This window comes from Phyllostomus hastatus, unplaced genomic scaffold (genome assembly GCF_019186645.2).
Source record: "Phyllostomus hastatus isolate PE091 unplaced genomic scaffold, TTU_PhHast_1.1 phas_scaffold_1674, whole genome shotgun sequence".
Classification (NCBI taxonomy): Eukaryota; Metazoa; Chordata; class Mammalia; order Chiroptera; family Phyllostomidae; genus Phyllostomus; species Phyllostomus hastatus.
In genome coordinates this window covers 5,045,393-5,064,872 of record NW_025334011.1, presented here as the reverse complement: position 1 = coordinate 5,064,872, position 19,480 = coordinate 5,045,393, and the positions used below count along the sequence as shown (strand labels likewise).

Sequence of the window (19,480 nt, the reverse complement as noted above, 5' to 3'; positions counted from 1 at the left end):
ATATAAATTACTGAGTCATTTAACAAGTATTTGTTATACCCATGTCCTGGGCTATGTGTCTGAAGAGACAAATTGAATGTTTAAACAAAGAGGCAGAACAATGGAGTGCGGGGCCCTGAGATTTTAGTTGCAGGCGCCAGGAACCTGAACAGAGACTAACTCAGCTCAGGGGCATGATATTTACATGTCATACTATTTGTAAACTACTATGTTAGCTACTTCCTTTCCACTCAGCAGTTTGGAATGTATGAAAATGATATGTAAATACTCATGTAATTTTCATTAAAATCAATCATTCCTCCATTTAGTAAATACTGAGCACCTACCAAGCATGAAAGCCAGTGGTAACCAAGTTCACTTCATTGAGTGAACTCATATTCACCAGCCGAATCCACACTTAGCTAAAGCCGTGTGGTGGGACAGGGTAGAAGTGAGACCGTCAAACAGAAACCAAGCCCTGGCCTCTCTACTCACTGTGTGACTTTGTGCTAACCACTTTTCACCTTCTGAGCTTCAGTTTTCTCATTTGCAAAATGGAGATAAGAAGTTGATATGAAAGTGTAATACAATGGTTATCTTCACTGAGAATTTCCTACATGCTAGATACCGAGAGTGGTACCCTATCACAAGCGTGACAGGCAGGCATCCTTGAATACTCCCACTTCTTCATCTCCCATACCCGAGAGCCACCAAGTTATGACATTTTATCCTTGAAAATGTTTCTCATATCTCTTCCCTCCTTCCAGTGCCCTAGTTCAGGCCCTCACTACCTCTTGGCCTCCTAAGTGGGTCTCCCTGCTTTCACTCCTATGTCCCTTAAATCCATTCTCTACATACTAACCAAAGCAATCAGTTTAAACAAAAACACTTCACTCCCTCACTTAAAGCCCTTCAATGGCTCCCACCTCCTAGAATGAAGTACCGGCCAGCAAGGCCAGCAAGGCCACCCTGTCTGCCTGTCCAGGCCTTTCCCACTTCCTGCCCGACACCCAACACTCTAGGCTCCTGTTCACCTGAGTCTTGTTTCATGCTTCAGGTTGCCGTACAACCTGAATTGTGCCTCCCACATTGAACATTGAATCATGCCTCTGTTCAGTGTCTCACCTCCACTTGCCTATCTTTCAAAAGACTCAGGTCAGACTAGGCAAGTTGGGAAAACCTGCCTTGAGGCCTCCGTCTTCCACTTCCAACCTGGGCTGGAAGAGGAGGCCTGTCTACTTTTGACCATTGTCCTGTGGTGCCAGCTACTGGGCATATCTATGTCCCTGCTCTGGCCACATTAGTCGGTCATATATTTACTGATGAGTTCTTCTGCCTTACTAGACTCTTCTCCTTGAGGCAAAACCCTGATCTCATTCATCCTCACATCCCCGTCACCTGGCACAGTTCCTGGCCCACAGCAAGGGCTCGGTAAACAGGGCGAGGGAAAGAATGAAGACAGCAATGCGACTCCCCAGCTTGTGCTCCGGGCATACACCACACCCCTTCTCCACAATGGCGTGTGTCTAGGACAGTGGTTCTCAACCACGGCAATTTTGCCTCCAGTGACATTTCACAATGTCTGGAGACATTTGGGTTGCCACAGTTGGAGGCGGAGGACATGTGCCTCTGGCATGTAGTGGGTAGAGGCCAGGGATGCTGCTAAGCATCCTACAGGGCTCAGAAAAGACCCCTCCCCCCCATAGCAAAGAATTATCCAGCCCAAAACGTAAGAGCCAAAATCGAAAAATCCTGATCTTGAACAGGGTCAGTATAGGATACCTAATCCTGGCAGTTTAGTGGCACTGGTGGCAGAAGTGACCATCATGCTTGATGTAAAGCACATAATTGTACAGTTTACTGTTTTAAATGTACTGAGCAGCTCTGCATAACATTAACTCATCTTACAGCATCAGACCTAAGGTGTTCAGTTCTACTTTTATAGCTGTATTTTGAAGAAAGCAAAAGTCCTATTTATGATGCATGGCCCTCTCCTCTCACTTCTCCCCCAGCACATACACATGATACATCGTCTCCAGGCCTGTGGCCCAGAACAACCAACTAGAATAACCAGCCAGGATGGCTAAACCTGAATTAGCTCACCAGCTCTGATAGTGAAATGTGTGTCTATGTACATATATACACACGTATGTGTATAATCGAATGTTATTTCTTATCCTGCTTGAACTCTTAACCTAGAACATCCTCTCTAGGAAGGCCTGGCCTACCTGGAATCATAAGAGAAATATAAAGATGAAAGCTTTCAAGCTGTCAGGTGAGTTTTTAATGAGCCATTTGACATAGCACAGCTGAGGCATTAGTCTAGGACATGACTGTGGCTGACCCACTTCTCAGGGACCTTCAAGTCCCATCAACTATGCACGAGTTCTTACCAGGCCATTCTTCCCATCTATGCATTTCCAGCCACCTAACGTTTGGACACGGGTGCATGGTGAAGTAGCCTGCCTCGAGTTATCAAAACCAGGACGTAAGTTCTAAATTCACCACAGTGACCTTCGCCTATAACTCAGCTACATGACCCCCTGTCTGAACCCTGAGGCAAATTTATGATCAGTTTCTCCGGGTTATCTTCAGCTCCTCTCTCAGTTGCCCTTCTTATCAGTCCAGATGTCTTTTGCTTTGGAGAAGAGCCATCTTTCTTGTCTTGGCAACTCCTCTTTTCCTTTATCTAGCTGGAATTATTCAACTACTAAGACTGACTGCCAATACTGGATATATTGGCCTCTGCTTAATACACACGGGCACAGAAGTGGCTATGCACTTCTTTTTGTAAGTTTAACACTTAATTCATCCTGGAATACTTAAGTCATCCTAGAATTTCCAAGCTGAGGGATCCTGAGCCCTTGAGTGCCAGTATAAGTAGGAATGACCCACTTTAATACAGAAAAACCTTTTTGTTATTCTAAAATAATGGTTTTAGCCACCATTAAAACCACAGCCAGACTGAAGTTTATAGGTAGTAAAATTGGAACCTGTGAAGCTTCCTTTGCCAATGCCCTGATTTGCTAGGTAGATAACCAAAGTTAAAAAGTGATGATTTATGGTAGGGGATTTCCCATTGGCTACATTGTCATTAAACGTATCTTAAGGGAGTTCAAGCAAATTTGTAATGAAGAGGCTTCTGCTGGTTGTGCCAAGGGTGTGGTGCTCCTTGGCTTGAGCAACTAATCCATTTACAATTAAAACAGAAAGAAAATGCAGCACTAGCCTGCTCTTAGGTTTCCCGATGCCTTGCCAGCCACCCACCCAACTATCCTCTAAATCAGAGGTCTCCAACCTTGTTGGCACCAGGGACCAGTTTCATGGAAGACAATTTTTCCACCGATTGGGTGGCAGTTTGGGAGGGAGCAAGAGGCAGAGCTCAGGTGGTAATGCCAGTGAAGCTTTGCTCACTCACCTGCCAGGAGCTCACCTTCTGCTGTGCAGCGCAGTTCCTAACAAGTCGTGAGCTCTGTGGCCTGGGGGTTGGGAACCTTTGCTGTAAGTAACAAAGGCATTGCCCACTGATGTGTAGGTGCAGTAGGAAGTATCACCCTTTTCAAGCCCAGGAGTTCCCCTAATTCTACCTTGTTACTGGATGGTATTAGAGACCGAATGTTTTTGCAGCCTCCAAATGCATATGTTGCAGCCCCAACCCTTAGTGTAGCTATATTTGGAGATGGGGGCCTGTAAGAAATTAATTAAGGATAAATGAGTCATAAGTGTGGGGCCCTAATCTAAAAGGATTTGTGTCCTTTTCAGAAAAACCAGAAAGCTCATTTCCCCCACCACCTTCTCTCTCTTCACATTTTTGCATGCACCCTCATTATGTCACATGAGGACATAATGAGAAGATGGACACTGTAAGGCAGGAAGAGAGCTCTTACCAGAAAGTGAACCCTGATGGAACCTTGATCTTGGACTTTCTAGCCTCCAGAACTGTGGAAAAAATAGGTTTCTGTTGCTTAAGCCACCAGTCTGCGGTCTACTGTTATAGCAGACTAAGCAGACTAATATAAATGGTTGTTATAAACTGTATTAAGAAGTAAGCAACCTAACAAGGTTATAATAATTACCATCGCAGCCATCACCTAACAGTTGTCACTGTGTGCATCACAGATCATCAAAATGCTAGATTTTAGAAAATAAAAAAACAGTTCTATTTACAATTGATCAAAAGAATAAATTTAACCAGGGAGGTGAAAGAACTCTATACTGAAAACTGTAAAACATTGATGACACTGAGGACAACACAAGTAAATGGACAGATATTGGTGCTCATGGATTGGAAGGAATAAGTGTTAAAATTTCCACCCTACCCAAAGCAATCTACAAAATCAATGCAATCCTTATCAAAATCCCAATGACATTCTTTACGAAAATAGAGTAAACAGTTCTAAAATTTGTATGGAACCACAAAATACCCTAAACAGCCAAAACAATCTTGAAAAGAACAAAGCTTAAGGCATCACACGTCCAGATTTCAAACTATATTACAAAGCTATAGTAATCAAAACAGTATGGTACTACCATGAAAACAGACACATAGATCAATGGAACAGAATAGAGAGCCCAGAAATAAACTGACATATATATGGTCAATTAATTTATGACAAAGGAGCCAAAAATATACAATGAGAAAAGGACAGTCTATTTAATAAATGGTTTGGGGAAAACTGGGCAACCACATGCAAAAGAATGACACTGAACACCTATTTCACACCATACACAAAAGCCAACTCAAATGAATGAAAACTTGAACATGGATCTGAAACCATAAAACTCCTAGAAGAAAACATAGAGGGTAAGTTTCTTGCCATCAGTCCTTACAATTATTTTTTTGGATTTGACTCCAAGTGTGAAGGGAAAAAAAGCAAAAATAAATAAGTTGGACTACATTAAACTAAAAAGCTTCTGTGTAGCACAGCAAACCATCAAAAAATGAAAAGCAGACCTATGGAATTAGAGAAAATATTTACAAATCATATATCTGACAAGGGACTTATATCTAAAATATATAAAGTACTTACATAACTCAATAGCAAAAAAACTAACAATCTGATTTTTAAATGCACAGGGGACCTAGATGGACACTTTTTTCCCAAAGAAGACATAAATGGCCAGGCGGTACATGAAAAAGTTCTCGGCAGCACTAGTCATCAGGGAAATGCAAACAAAGCACTGGAATATCACTTCATATCTGTTAGAATGGCTATTTCCAAAAAAGACGAGAAATAACAAGTGTTGGAGAAGATGTGGAGAAAAGGGAACCCTTGTGCACTCTCGGTGGGATTGTAAATTGGTCAGTCACTATGGAAACCAGTATGGAGCTCCCTCAAAAATTAAAAGTAAAACTACCACATAATCCAACAATTCCACTTCTGGGTGTTTACTCAAAGGAAATGAGATAACTATCATGAAAAGATGCCTGCACTCCCATGTTCATTGTGGCACCAGTTACAATAACCAACATGTAGAAATAACCTGTGCCCATCAGCAGACAAATGGGTAAGGAAGATTACACACACACACACACACACACACACACACACACACAGGAGTACTTGGGCATAAAAGAGAAAAAAATCCTGCTATTTGTGACAACATGGATGGACTACCTGAGGGCATTATGCCAATGAAATAATTCAGACATAGAAAGACAAATACTTCAGGATCTCACTTATATGTGGAATCTAAATAACAAACAAACAAACAAACAAACAAACAAACAAACAAAAACAAATCAAACCGAGCTCATAGTTACAGAGAATAGATTGGTGATGGCCAGAGGCTGAGGGTAGGGAAGGGGTGGTGGCCAAAGAGGTGAAGGTGACAACAGGTACAAATTTCCAGTTATAAGGCAACTGAGTTCTGGGATACAGAGCAATGCGCAGCATGACTATAGTTAACAATACTGTACAATATATTTGAAAGTTGCTAAAAGAGTAGATCTTAAAAGATTTCATCACAAAAAAATTTTTTTAGGTATAGATGGTGATAGATGTTAACTAAACTTATTGTGGTAGTCATTTCATCATATAAACATATATCAAATCACTATGTTGTACACCTAAAACCAACACAATGCTATATGCCAACCGTATCACAATATATATTTTTAAATATTTATTTATTTACTTTTTAAAGAAAGGGGAAGGGAAGGAAAAAGAGAGGAAGAGAAACATCAATGTGTGGTTGCCTCTTGCGCACCCCCCACTGGGGACCTGGCCCACAACCCAGGCATGTGCCCTGACTGGGAATCCAACCAGTGACCTTTTGATTCAAGGGCTGGTGCTCAATCCACTGAGCCACACCAGCTGGGGCATATATCTCAATATTTTAAAATGCTAGATTTTAACCCAGGGACTATTTTATGTCCAATGAGGAATTAATTATAAATCCGTCCTATATATACACTACTTTAGTTGTTATCCTTTCCATATCTCTGAATCATTTTATCTAATTTGGGAGAAAAGCTCATTTATTTTTTATCACACAATCTCAAATTTATGTAACACATTTTTTCCCCAAAAGTTCAAAGGATTTTGCTCAAAATTTCTTACTGGTTTTGATTGAAGCCCTAGGATGTAGGCAAAAGGCTGATTCCATTGCTCCATTTTTTCATTAAAAATAATTTTGCTTTCTCTTAGTATTTGATGAGAGAAGCAGCTCTTTGATTTGGGGATCTTTTTAAAATTGACTTTGTTCTTTTTTAATCCCAACTGCTGCAGGCATCATTAGCTCCTTTTAATAGAAGTTTCAATTTCCTTTTATCCCTTTGAGCATGGGTTCCAATATCCTCAAAGCAGCACCTTTTAATTGGCCGGGAAAAGGTCACTTTTCTAAGAAGAAGAAACCATATCACACATTTTACAAAGTCCATGTGGGTCCTCGAGATCAGAAGGAGACGATCGCAGGGGGTGGATTCATCCCACAGCAAATGTTTAGGTGGCATGTGACTACATTTTCGACATAATTACTTTATAATTACATGTACTCATTCTTATCCAACACATTCTCTGCTGTAATTAGTTGGCCTTTATTTAGAATACACTTTTAAGATTTTGCCCTCCTTTTTTTACTTAGCCAGTGGCTGAGGGGCAGTATTATTGTTGGCAGTAGTTTCCTTAGGTCATAATTTTCAGCAATACTCTCCTATAGAGGCTCCCCAGTCACATGCTATTTGGAAAATGATACAAGGACATCTAATGCATTCTCCCATCTTCACGTACCCCCCACCATGAGCTGTCCTGCATATTCTGGCAATAATTTCTCCAGAGAAGTCTGAGGTATAATCAAATCTTACATGTACAAGGACACAGTTTTTAATCAAAGAAATCTTTTTAAGACAAACCTACTCTATTACTCTATTACTTTACTTTCTTCTAGTGTTACAAAAACTAATCTGGATCTGGAGTGGGTACCTAAATCCTTCAGTGGAGGAGGGAGGTAGTAAACCTTTCAAGGCAATCTGCAAGAATTCACAGAAACTTGACTCCATTAAGTCAGCAGTAAGGAGGAGGGTGAGGTGGGGGAAGGTTGCTTAAAGAAAAGAAAAGAAACCCTAGTTTTTCAGAGCTAATTATCCACTTCAAAGAATCACTTGTAAAAAGAAATCTCAATATTTTATCTTTTATTTTTAAGGCACTTTAAAGAAGTCCCAACATTTGGTACCTCAGGAGTGATGACTCAGATTCTTAGGAAAAGTTAAGCACTGTTATTTCTACACAATTCCTGCCTCACAGATAGACCATGGAGAAATATTAATAATATTCAAAGTGGCCTATCAGAAGGAGACTGCAGTACACCAAATGAAAAATCCAGGTCCATAGTTTCCTCTTTCCTGTAGTGTTGCTTGAAAAAAAATATTTGATGAACTGATTTCTTTAGAAAGTTCCCCAAATCAAGTTCCTGGTTTTCCACTTTTTTTGAAGAACTGGGTAAAATTCTAAGTTTGGCACACCTAACAGAAGTAGACCATCAAGAGCAAGGTAAGCAGCTGTCCTCATCTAGTCTTCCCCGAAGCACCGGGTTTTGCATCGGGTGTGGCCCGTCTGAGAGTGATGTGGACCTTTTAGAGCACAATCAAGGAAGAAGAACCATAACAGCCCATGACTCTACATCATGACACGGGAATGACAGGTGGAGGCATTAAAGACCAATCTGGAATGAAGTGTGGCAGGGCAACGCTCGCTGTCCTCGGAAGTTTAGAAGGTACTAACGTGGGAAAGCCATTCAGTGTTTTCTGTTTGGCCCAAGGAAGATGAATGGATGAGGTTATGAGACAGCAGATGACAGAGTTAATAAAAGGAATTATACTATGTAATTTGAAAAGTTCTCAAAATGAAATAGCCTGCTTTTGTACTAGGGAGTTCCCTTTCCTTGACGGGGCTCAAGTGGAGGCTGATTGACCACTTCAGGGGACTGTGCTAACACATAAGATGAGAACGAAAATACTCAATTCCCATCTAACCCTGACGTGTTCTAAAAATGCCTACCTTGGGGAGAAATAATTTCAAGCAACAAAATTAGATACAGCCATATAATTCAAATACTAATGGTTTGAAAGATCTTGGGCAGTAGGATTTAACTTGTATGTCTTTGTGTAGGTTTTCCCAGCACAAAAGTAAGGAAGGAGTTACTTTATTCTATTAAATGAGGCTGTATGTTGAACTAGTCTAGTTCACTGAGACAAAAACAAAACAAAACAAAAAGCCAAATTCCTTTAAAAGATGCTCCACTAAGACTGTTTTTCTATACTCTTCTGCTTACAAAGGCTCTTCTGAAATATCTGTGCGTGTTGTGCTGGGTGCATAGACACAGCCCTTCTACAGCCATCGCGTTGCCCAGCTGGAATGTGAAGAACTTCCCTTCACCCAGGGAACTTCTGGCCACTCTCCTCTCAGGGCCTCCATCAGCAGGAGAGATACTAAATGAAGTCTGAGTCCTCACAGGCATCTTCTTGGGCCGTTGAGAGGCAGTGGGTCAAAGTCTCTCTTTTTTGGCTGCTGGTATTTGTGAAGTAGGCCATATAGAGAAGTAGCAGAGATCATCTTAGTTGACTTTTGCTCTGCAGTTAACGTCAATATGATCCATGGAAATCATTCACGTTATCCATTCTAGGTAAAAGGCTTGTAAAGGTGGTAGAGATAGCACGGTGCTTATTATGCAGGCTTTGGAGTCCAAGAGCCAGGGTTCAAGTGCTGACTCTTTAATTTCTAACAGTATCCATTTGAACATGCAAGTTACTCAACTTTCTCTAGCCTCAGTTTTCTCATCTATGAAATGGGGCTAGGAATAGTTGCTGGCTCATAGTGAGTACCAGGAAAACGCTAGCTTCTATTATTTTCACGGAAACAGAGAACTGATTCCCACTTGAGCTTCCTTCTCCTTGAGTCCTGTCCAAGACGCAAAAAGAACAAAAGTGGCATTGAGGTGGGAATCTAGGTCACATCAAACCTGTTGCTCCGCCGACCGGAAAAGAACACATCCAGACTGGACCGCGCCGAGAGCAAAGAGAATCCCATACAACTTTTAAAGGAAATAGAACTGTACGTCCTTGTATGGAAAGACATCCAAAGAATTAAATGAAAAAGCATGTTATAAAACAGTGTGATCACCTTAGGGAAAAGGATTATTAATATAAATGATGATAATATGTCAGCGTACATAAAAGAGCTGGAGAACTTCCCACCCAACATTGGATAATGATTTGGAGGTGATTGAAATCGCATTGAATGTTCATGCTATATCTGTTACTTCTGTAATATTTGTATTTTATAACGAATATCATCAATTTTTAAGTGAAGAAAATCAATGTTTAAAAAGAAAAAGCATACAATCCCATTACTGATTTTAAATTTTACTGTGTACTAATCACCCTGAACTGGAGTGGGGTGTTAATAATGATGACAGATAAGCTAGTGCAGGAAACGTTTCCCCCGTCCTCCTTTGGAGATGACGACAACACACATCACATGTGAGAGTCTCTTTCATCACACCGTAAATCCTCCCACGCACCCACCGAAGTGGGTGTTTGTGGGTAAGACTTGGAGCTGTGCGGCCTTACCTCCTGGTTCGAATCCTGGCTCCGTGGCTTACTAACAGTATGACTTTGGGCAAGTGTCTTAATCTCTGTGCCTCGATTAATTTATTTTTTCAAAGGGGTCTAATATTAGTACTGCAAAGGGGTTCTATGAGGACAAATTGAGATCCTTTTCTGTAATATGCTTAGAACAGTGACTACTCAGTAGACACTAAATAAAAAGTTTAGCTATCAGTTTTAATTCTCACTTAGAGAAAACCATGGATACAAATGATACATTTATCATAAAACACAACAAAAAAACCCCCAGAATCTTGACACTCATTCCCACTATCACCTCTCTAGGACCAGAATTATCACTTAACTAATAGATCTTTGCCATGCGTTTCTGCGAAGGCCCCCTGGCTCTGGCACCTCACGCTCCAACCCACCTTGCCTGCACTGTGGGACTCGGCTCTTCTGAGCCCTTCCTTTATCTCATACAGCTTGGCTTACATGGATTCAGTGGTTTCCCATCGTTGGAAGTTTAAATGTCAAACATTTTCATTTGACCCTTATACACTGGCCTCATCTTACCTTTCTTATATGTGACACAATATTTCAAACACGAACTCTCTGCTTCAGCCACACTGGTCCCCTCACAGTTCTCAATTCTGAGCCCCCTGCCCCCCGCCCCACTTATGAGTATTTTTCTCAGGTGACTGCTCACTCCCCTCTGTTAACCCCAGTGAGTAGTACTGTGTTAAGGAAAGCTGCCTGATCACTCAAAACCACACTACCTGTATTTTGAATTCCTAGAGCATCTAACATCCTCACCCAAACTCTCCTCAAGACTCAATTTCAATCACTGAGGCAGGTATCATATGTAAATTCAACAAGCATTCATTCGTCAGGTTTTGGAGCTGCAGAAGACGAAGCCCCTGCCCTCACTGAGTTCATGTTCTGTTAGAAGAGACAAATGGCAAACAAACCATTGCTTGGTCACGGCTGGCCGCGTGCTTTGTGACAGGCACATACAAGGCCTCTGACACTGGCCATTGGGGCAGTAATGATCCAAAGGCAGAAACAACCACAAAGGAACAAAGCAACATTGAGGGCACTAAATGTGTGGCTTATCTTTCCCTCACCTAACCAAATTCGTCCTTCTTCTCCCCGATTAAAACATGGGGCTGGATCTGAGATATTTTAAGATCCTGTCCTACTTAAGCTCTCCAAATGACAGGCTCCAACCGGTTTCCCCTCTCCAGCATGAGCCTCTCCCCTGGTGTATATTTCCACCTTCCCTTCTACTTGGTTCTCCTCTATCTGTCTATTTATTTGTTTAAAATGTGAACCAACTGGTCAGGTACGGTAATCCAATTCTGCATTTGGTTTGAGGCCAATGCATTGAGGGCATTCAATAAATAATGGTGCCTGGTGTACCTTTCCTAGATCCTGGCTGCATATGTCTGGTGTGAAGCCGGGATCCCAGGAGGCAAGCTTAAGAGACAGTGGGTGCAGAATGGTGGAGCTCTGGAGACCACGGAGGCAAATTTGCTCTGCCTGCTGGACTTGGAGATCATTCACCTGTGCTGAGCTTGCTGCAGTGAAGCTGACGACGTGCAAATGTTACTCTCCTGAGTCATTTGGGGTGTGTCCTTCTTCCTGACACGGTTTCCCCAGATAGAATCTGGGTAAAAGTACATAAGGGCTTCCTTACTCCCTGTGGGCACACAGGCCTGTGTTTACTTGTCTTCATTAAAGAAATTCTCCTTCTTGTGAGTGGGTGGTTCTGGGAGAGGTGAGGCAGGAGTAGTCTGGGATTATACGAGCTTCTCCAGGGGAGGAAGAGCAGGGAGAAGACAGGGAGCTAGCTCTTAACATGGAAGGAATTTCATGGACAAGGTGTATCCACCTATCAATCAATCCGCCCATTCTTCTTAACTACCTGCCAAGTGATAAGCAGCGAGGCTACAAAGGTGAATATTGCAGGATCTGGCTCATGGGAAACACTCAGTAAATATTTACTGAATTAATGATTCAAGCTTGTGCATTGGCTGCACTTTGATGATCATTTCCCACTGGAGGACATCCTGCACTTTCCACATGGCACACATTATCCAGCACACGTCAGCCCACAGTCTACAGAGGCATCACGGGCTGCACAAAAAGCATAATCCAGCATAGGCCCTACATTCTGGGACTTAGATCCCAAATTTCTTTATTTTCAACCTTTTTTTCAGGCTGTCTTCTCCCAGTCTCTATTTATGTATCCACTGTTTGGACCACTGTTTGGTCTCTCCTGGCTGAGTAATATTCAAATAGAGACTGCTCTCAGGCAACACTGGCAGTTCCAATTTAGCCTCTAGCTCTTTCTTCTACGCTGCTGCGCTGTCAGACAGCAAGGCGCTGGAGAGAAGTCAAGGGAGCTGGCTCCCAGCGCTAGCTAGATCACCTGGCTTTGGGGCAATCTGGCTTGCCCAGCTGCATCTCCTATTCTCGGTCTGTGGAGTGGCAATGATGCCAACTGGCCCAGGGGTACAGCAAGGGTTGGTGAGCTCATAGCTGGAAAGGATGAGGTATCCAAGAACAAAGCAATATTATGAGATGAAATTCTGATTTTATGGGCAATCAATACCAAGCCTCATACTGTTCCTGGCTTTTCTGCTTCTGTGATTTTGGTGCATTACTTCCGAGGAAGAGGCCTGAATAACCAGCGTGACTGGTCCTCTCAAGCACAGCACGGACTCCCGTATATAGAGTGGATTTGGCACAGATAAGAACACCCGGTTTTAGCTGGCTGCTAATCAAACACTGCCAGCAGGTGAGCAGGATGAACACCTGGTTTGGAGAAGCGCTTCTGAGGCAGGCGAGCATTTTTAAAGTGTCACTCAAAGTTGGATTCAATTAAATTACAAGTTTGCAGATAAATTGTGTTACAAAAAGAGAAACTGATCTTTATGCTTAAGAATGCAGAAATTTTGCAGATTACAGCTACCAGAAAGAAAAAAAAGAAAAAGAAAAGAAGATATATACACACACACCCCTATAGAGAATACAAAACAAATCCTTTGAGCATGAACTGTGACGTTCTCTCCAGAAGAAAATCACCCTTTATATCCACTTGTAATAACCTGAGAGCTGACAAATATGTTAGTAAAGGACACAAAACAACAGCTAAAACCCCAAACAAACGCTGCTCTCAGAAGCAGAACAGAAAATGGCAAACCAGTATCAAGTATGAATAACCATAATTGAACTTATATTGTAATTTTCAAACATAAGAATAAACAGATATTGTATATATTTAAAAACAAAAAAACTTGTCAGAAATAGGATTCACTTAGAGAGAATGTTGTCTAACCCTAAAAATCAGCTCCAAGGCCACCAGAAGAGGTTCACCATCCATCTGGCACTTGTGTGCCAGGCAAGCACTTTCTACCTACATAATGGAGGAAGTAAGAGTAATGGATACTGTTGCCTTCACATTTGCCACTTCTCCCTGGAAGCCCTCCTGCAGGAACGTTGGCTACTAGGAAATACAGACCAGTGCTGCCCCTACTTACGGACTTTGTTGCCTTCTTGAGCTCTGAGTCCCAAGCCTGGGCAGAATCAAGGCCAGGCAGTTGCCCTTGCTGAGCACCATATCTGAGCTGGGCCAGCAACAAGAGTGGTGTGAGAGAGGAGGGCAGCCCAGAGGGAAGAGGAAGAGGCTCTTACTCACCATCCACTCAGGGCTGGCACTGATTATAAAAACAACAGAACTCCCCCATGCGGGAGCACCTCCCAGACACCTTGCCTCATCACCAATTTGCAGTAATAGGCTCTTGCTGTAGGCATGAAAGGGAAGGGAGCTGGACTTGGGGAAAAGGTCCACAGGCAGAAAACAAACAAGAGCCCCCAAGCACTCCTCAGAGAAGCATTCGTTCAGTGGGGGCCTTGTGGTACCAGAGGTTTCTCAGTAAAATGCATACCCCCCAAGAGCAGGGACTGTGCAGTTAGTTACACATGGACTTGTCAGGTACTCAAGCCATTAAACAGATGGCTTCTGCTTGGAGCTGTTTATGATGGTTCCTTAGACCCCCAATACACTGCTGGTGGGATGTAAATTGGTGCAGTCACTATGAAAAACAGTGTGGATGTTACTCAAAAAATTGAGAATAAGGTAACCCGTGGTTGACCCAGCAATCCCTCTTCTTGGTAACTACATGAAAAACTTGAAAACACTCATTTGTAAAAATATATGCACCCCTATGTTCACTACAGCATTATCTGCAAGAGCCAAAACATGGAAACAACCTTAATGTCCTTCAGTGGATGATTCTGTAAAGAAGACGTGATAGATACACACAGTGGAATACTACTCAGCCATAAAAAGATAAAATATTGCCATTTGCAACAATATGGATTGATCCTGAGAGTATTATGCCCAGTGAAATAAGTCAGATGGAAAGGATGAAAACTGTATGATTTCACTCATGTGGGATATAAACAAAAAGTAACAAACTAACAAAACAAACAAAAACAAACTCATAGATAACAAAAAACAGAATGGTGGTTAACTGAGGGGAAGGAGGGTTACTGGAGGATGAAGAAGGTAAGGGGGTCACCTGTATGGTGATGGAAAATTAGACTCTGGGTGGTGAGCATACAATAGCATACACAGATGTTATATTGTTGTACATCTGAAATGTACATGTTATTAACCAACATTACCCCAATACATTCAATTGATTGGGGTAATTCTTTGCGACCCGAATTATGGTAGTTTCTGAGACCCCTCAGAGATCTTGTTTCTGGCTTCTACAAGGTTGTTGCCTTACAAATATGTGTGGGGTGTGATAGTTCTCTCTCTCTCCCTCCCTCTCTCTCTCCCTCCCTCTGTCCCTCCCTCCCTCTCTCTCCCTCCCTCCCTCTCTCTCCCTCTCCCTCTCTCTCTCTCCCTCTCCCTCTCTCTCTCTCCCTCTCCCTCTCTCTCTCTCTCTCTCTCTCTCTCTCTCTCTCTCTCTCTCTCTCTCTCTCTCTCTCTCTCTCTCTCCCCCCTTCTTCTCCCACTCCAAGCCCACTTCTGTTTCTACAGAGGCAGAACTTACAAGTCTATGAGAGTTCTGGGTTGGTCTATGTCACTTATGACCTAATAACCTTCCCCCTTCCCATGAAGTTAGATCATTTTCAGGGCTGGCAAAAGCTTTATGGTCTTTGGAAGTGGTAAACACGCCATCTTTCTTGATCTGACCCATGGAGGACCGATTCCCTAGGGTCAGGCTGCAGGGAAAGCACGGATTCGAAGGGACCATTTCATTTGTCTCTTTGAATCTGCTTTTTAAAGAAATCAGCTATGTGGCCCTATTACTGAAGGTAATTTTAAAGCTTTGCAGATAAAGACCCAGAAGAAAATATGGGAGGGTCGTCAGGGATGACTTATGCTATTTAAAGTGTTGAACCCTTTTGGCCTGGTCCCACTGCATGCTAGACAATTAACATTTAACTAGGTCCCCTCAAAGAAGATTTTGTCTAAAAATATGTTTGATTTGTTTAACATTTATACCCAGAGCATAAAGGCAACCCATGAATTGAAAATGACTAACGACCATCAACCAACCATCGAACATGTGGTTTTAGGAGTAAATACACATATAAATATCAAACAATTCATTTCTGAAGTTTCTGTATATTAGTACTATTAAAAAAAATAGAATGGACAAGAGTACTGATTGAAGTCTCCTGAAGAGTACTGATTGAACTCACCTAACAGGCTTGGCAAAAGCTTTCCTTGACCTCCCCAGGAAGACAGCATTTTAGGTGTTCAGCTCCCAGTCACTCCACCCAAATTCTAATCCCAGTGTGGGCTGGGTGGTGTTGCCTAGTTTCCCTCAACTACCCAGATGCCAGTCATTGCAGAGATTCAGAGTCATTAAATCCTGCCACACCTGACCCGGTCACCTGGGAGGGGAAAGGCATTATAGGAGAGGTGCTAACCCAGAATCTTGCATACTGCCTTTCGAGGTCCAGCACACATGGACTTAGCAAGGCTCCAGGCCTTGGCTTTGACTCATGATCCTAGACCTAGAGATAGGGTGTTTCCCCAATGCAAAGAACTGAAAGAATTTTTTCTCTGTTCTCACTGAGGACAGTCCCACAACTCCTAAAGCTTGGACTCATCCTTAGAACACAGATTTCTCATTCAGGGCAGAACTTTCTTCTCTAGTTTGTTTCTCCCTTAGCAAGTCTCTCACACCCAGAGGAGCCAATGACTGAGAGGATGCCATTAGCTTCTAAAGCTTCTATACCCTGAGCATATCCTTCTCAAAATAATATCCCATCTATTGAGGCTAAAAGAAGGGAAACATTGAATTTCACACAAGAAAAAGAGAAAAGGAGCCTGAGTTACTCATAGCAGTCCCTCTTTTCGGAGGTCTTTCCTTCTCCTAAACACAATGACTCTTCTGTTGCCCTCAGTTTTCCTACCAGTTTCTGATTATATCACCGGGCCATACCCTCAAGCCCTCAAGCCCTATGTTTTCATTAAACCCACAAAAACCAATGCAAAAACAGACAGGCTCTGTCTAGTGCATCTACAAATATCAGATTTTGGTTTGACCCTCCAGGCCTATCTTTCCATAACTTAGTATACCCACTCCACACTGTGATGTTTTCCCTTTTCTGAAAACTCCTGGTTATTTAAATAAAAGTGTAAGGAAAAAAATACAATAAAGATGAAATCAAAGAAAGTATATATTATAGAACTATCTTTTCTTCCATCCAGGAGTGAATTCAAAGGCTATAATTCTTGGGAAATTATAGGCAAATGGGATTGCTAGGTACACCAGGAAAAGTGACTTAAAATTAGTAGTGATTTCAGAGATGAAGAAAAAGGCTGCTCTGAGTCCCTACCTACACTTCATATGAAAGCAGATATACGGGATGTCCATGACATAATTACTAACTTGTTCCCCTGGGGTTCCCAGTGGTTGGGGTATTTTTTAAATGGGTAGGAATGTGTTGTACTGTGAAGTCTGTCACATTACTTTAAAATAGCTGGGTGTTCCTTCAAATATTTATCACATGGCACTTCAAACAAAGTAATGAACATCTTGAAATTCCAGAATTTCTGCAGAAGAAAACAAGATTATAATTTAAAAAAGGGGACATCAATTACACATTCTTCCCATTTATGAAATATACTTAGGGCAAGAAGAGGTCCCAGACATCGTTTTGAAGAATTGGACTTAGAAGCATGAGAAGTGGGCAGTCCCAGCTTTTAGTTGTGAATAGTCCATAACCAACAGGATCAGTTGGGATACCAGAGGGATATCTTCTATGTGAGACATCGGGGCCAATGCCCCCAGATTCTACACAGGACATGGGAGGCTATCACTGATGCTGAAACCCAGGATTGATGTACAGTACAAACCAATTGTCAGGAGCCTCCCTGAGGTTCTGCTTTGCATTTTTGACAACCCTGAAGATCCAGAGGACCTCATATCTCGAGTTGCTCTTGTGGTGGAGGATCCATAGAGCTTCTCTGAGCATTTAAGGGTACTCTTCTCCCTGCCTCCCCCTGTCCCACCCCCACACAAAATCAGGAGTCTATGGAAGGGAAAGGTTTTTGAGGAATTCCCAGCAGTAACTCCAACAAAGTCTAAGGGTGGGGGGTACCCTTAGAAGAACATTGTTCCACATCTGCAGAGGCCTTTTATGCCCAGTCTAGGCAGGATGGAAGTCTTTCAGAAGAGTTCCTGGATTATAGGTCTGACTGTCCCTGTATCAAGCTATAGAAATGTTTTTAAGGAGTTAGATGCCACCATTCCCTTTGTGACCAGCTCATGTCAGGTCCCAAAAAGAAGAGAAATGCAATAGCTCCCCTTGGAGAAGAGACTGCACTTTCTCTTATTAAAGGGAAGAGTGCAATTTCAGAAATACGGGTAATTAGTGAGTGATCCTTGAATTAGCAGAAGCTGGGGTGACTACACAATGACCATATTGATGAGACAGTCACAGACGGGCTGGCCAAGATGGTCCTATGAAGACCCTCTTTTACCTTTAGCTAGGCCACTTTGATGACATTTAATCTGTAGTCTTCCAGGTCTCCTGACAGGTAATCTTAAAGACAGAAATTACTATGATAATTATCATGATTAGAATATCAACTCAGTAGGGAAGAGAATTTGATCTCCCCTGCAACAATACACCTCCCCCAACCCCCGCCTGCATCCTCAACATTTAGAATAGTGCCTAACACATTGTAGGTGCTCCATCAATGTTTGTGGAGTGAACTTAAGGATGCTATTGCTAGAATTAATGAATAGTAAGGCTGTTCTCAGGAAAGGGTGTGGAATTGTCACAAAAAGATTTAAGGGAAATGTGGCCTACCAATTCTACCTTTATTTTAGTGTGTGCACGTGTATGTGTTAACATAGTTCAGTATATCTCTATCAAAGTCACATAAACATTCTTGATCATATAATGCACAGTTTATGTTTTAAAAACTTGGAAAATAACAAAGTCAGCCTTTGAAAAACAAGTTAATGCTCACACATATAAAGCACGGTTGGAGATTACCTTTAATCATTTTGGGGTTTGGGGATGGTTCCTCTCTATGCCATACTGCAGATGAAGAGCTCAGAATTTGATAAATTATCAACCTAATGAGGCTTCTAACTCCTCTAGCCAGTCATTAGCTGTCAGGAAATGATCATTGTTACTTAATTATAAGATGAAACTAAACATTGAGAAATGTTGAAAGTGATCTGATTGGCCAATATTCCAAGGACTAATTCCACAGGCATGTCTTCTCACATACCAATTAAAGCTGCATCACCCGTAATAAAATGCTGCGTGCCCTTGGCTGTGTTCTATGCTGTCATTTCCAGATCAGAAGAACAAAAACAATTCCCATCTGAGTGCGAGGCTTTTCTAACTCACAGGATAGAGATCTGCCTTTGAGCTTATTACGCCTCAGGAAATGCCCTTATTTTCACTTCGACTACACCCAAAATAAGAGTCACTCTTTTTTTCTCCTTTGTAAAAAAATTGAATTTATTGGGGTGACATTAGTTAATAAAACCATACAGCTCAAGTGCACAGCTCTGTAGCACATCGTCTGCACACTGCATTGTGTGCTCAGCATCCAAAGTCCAGTCTCTTTCTTTGTCACCATTTGTCGCCCTGCTGGCCCCTCCCACCTCCCTCATCCCCCTTTCCCTTTGTTGTCTGTGTCTGCTTTTTCTTAATTCCTTCACCCCTTTCACCCAGCACCCTAACCTCCCTCCCTCTGACAGCTGTCAGTCTATTTGATGTACCGATGAGCTTGTTTCTATTTTGTTTGCTAGTTTATTTTGTTCATTAGATTCCACAGACAAGTGAAATCATACGTATTTGGCTCTCTCTGACTGGCTTATTTTACTGAGCACAATACTCTCCAGGTCCATCCATACTGTTGCAAAAGGTAAAAATAAAAAAGCAATCAACCATCTG

The 19,480-nt window shown here is 42.0% G+C and overlaps 1 protein-coding gene across 5 annotated transcripts in view; it reads right to left on the bottom strand.

The window, feature by feature from the left end:
• The window catches only part of SHROOM3 (shroom family member 3), a 276,985-nt gene that overhangs the window by 99,823 nt on the left and 157,682 nt on the right, over nucleotides 1-19,480 (bottom strand). The window contains exon 1 of one of the 5 annotated variants that reach the window (XM_045857753.1): nucleotides 13,570-13,656. The exons of the other annotated variants lie outside the window; for them this stretch is intronic. Coding sequence (XP_045713709.1) covers nucleotides 13,570-13,649 — 80 coding nt within the window. The 5' untranslated portion in view covers nucleotides 13,650-13,656. Of the gene's footprint in view, nucleotides 1-13,569; nucleotides 13,657-19,480 lie in introns of those variants that run through there. 5 annotated transcript variants of the gene reach the window in all.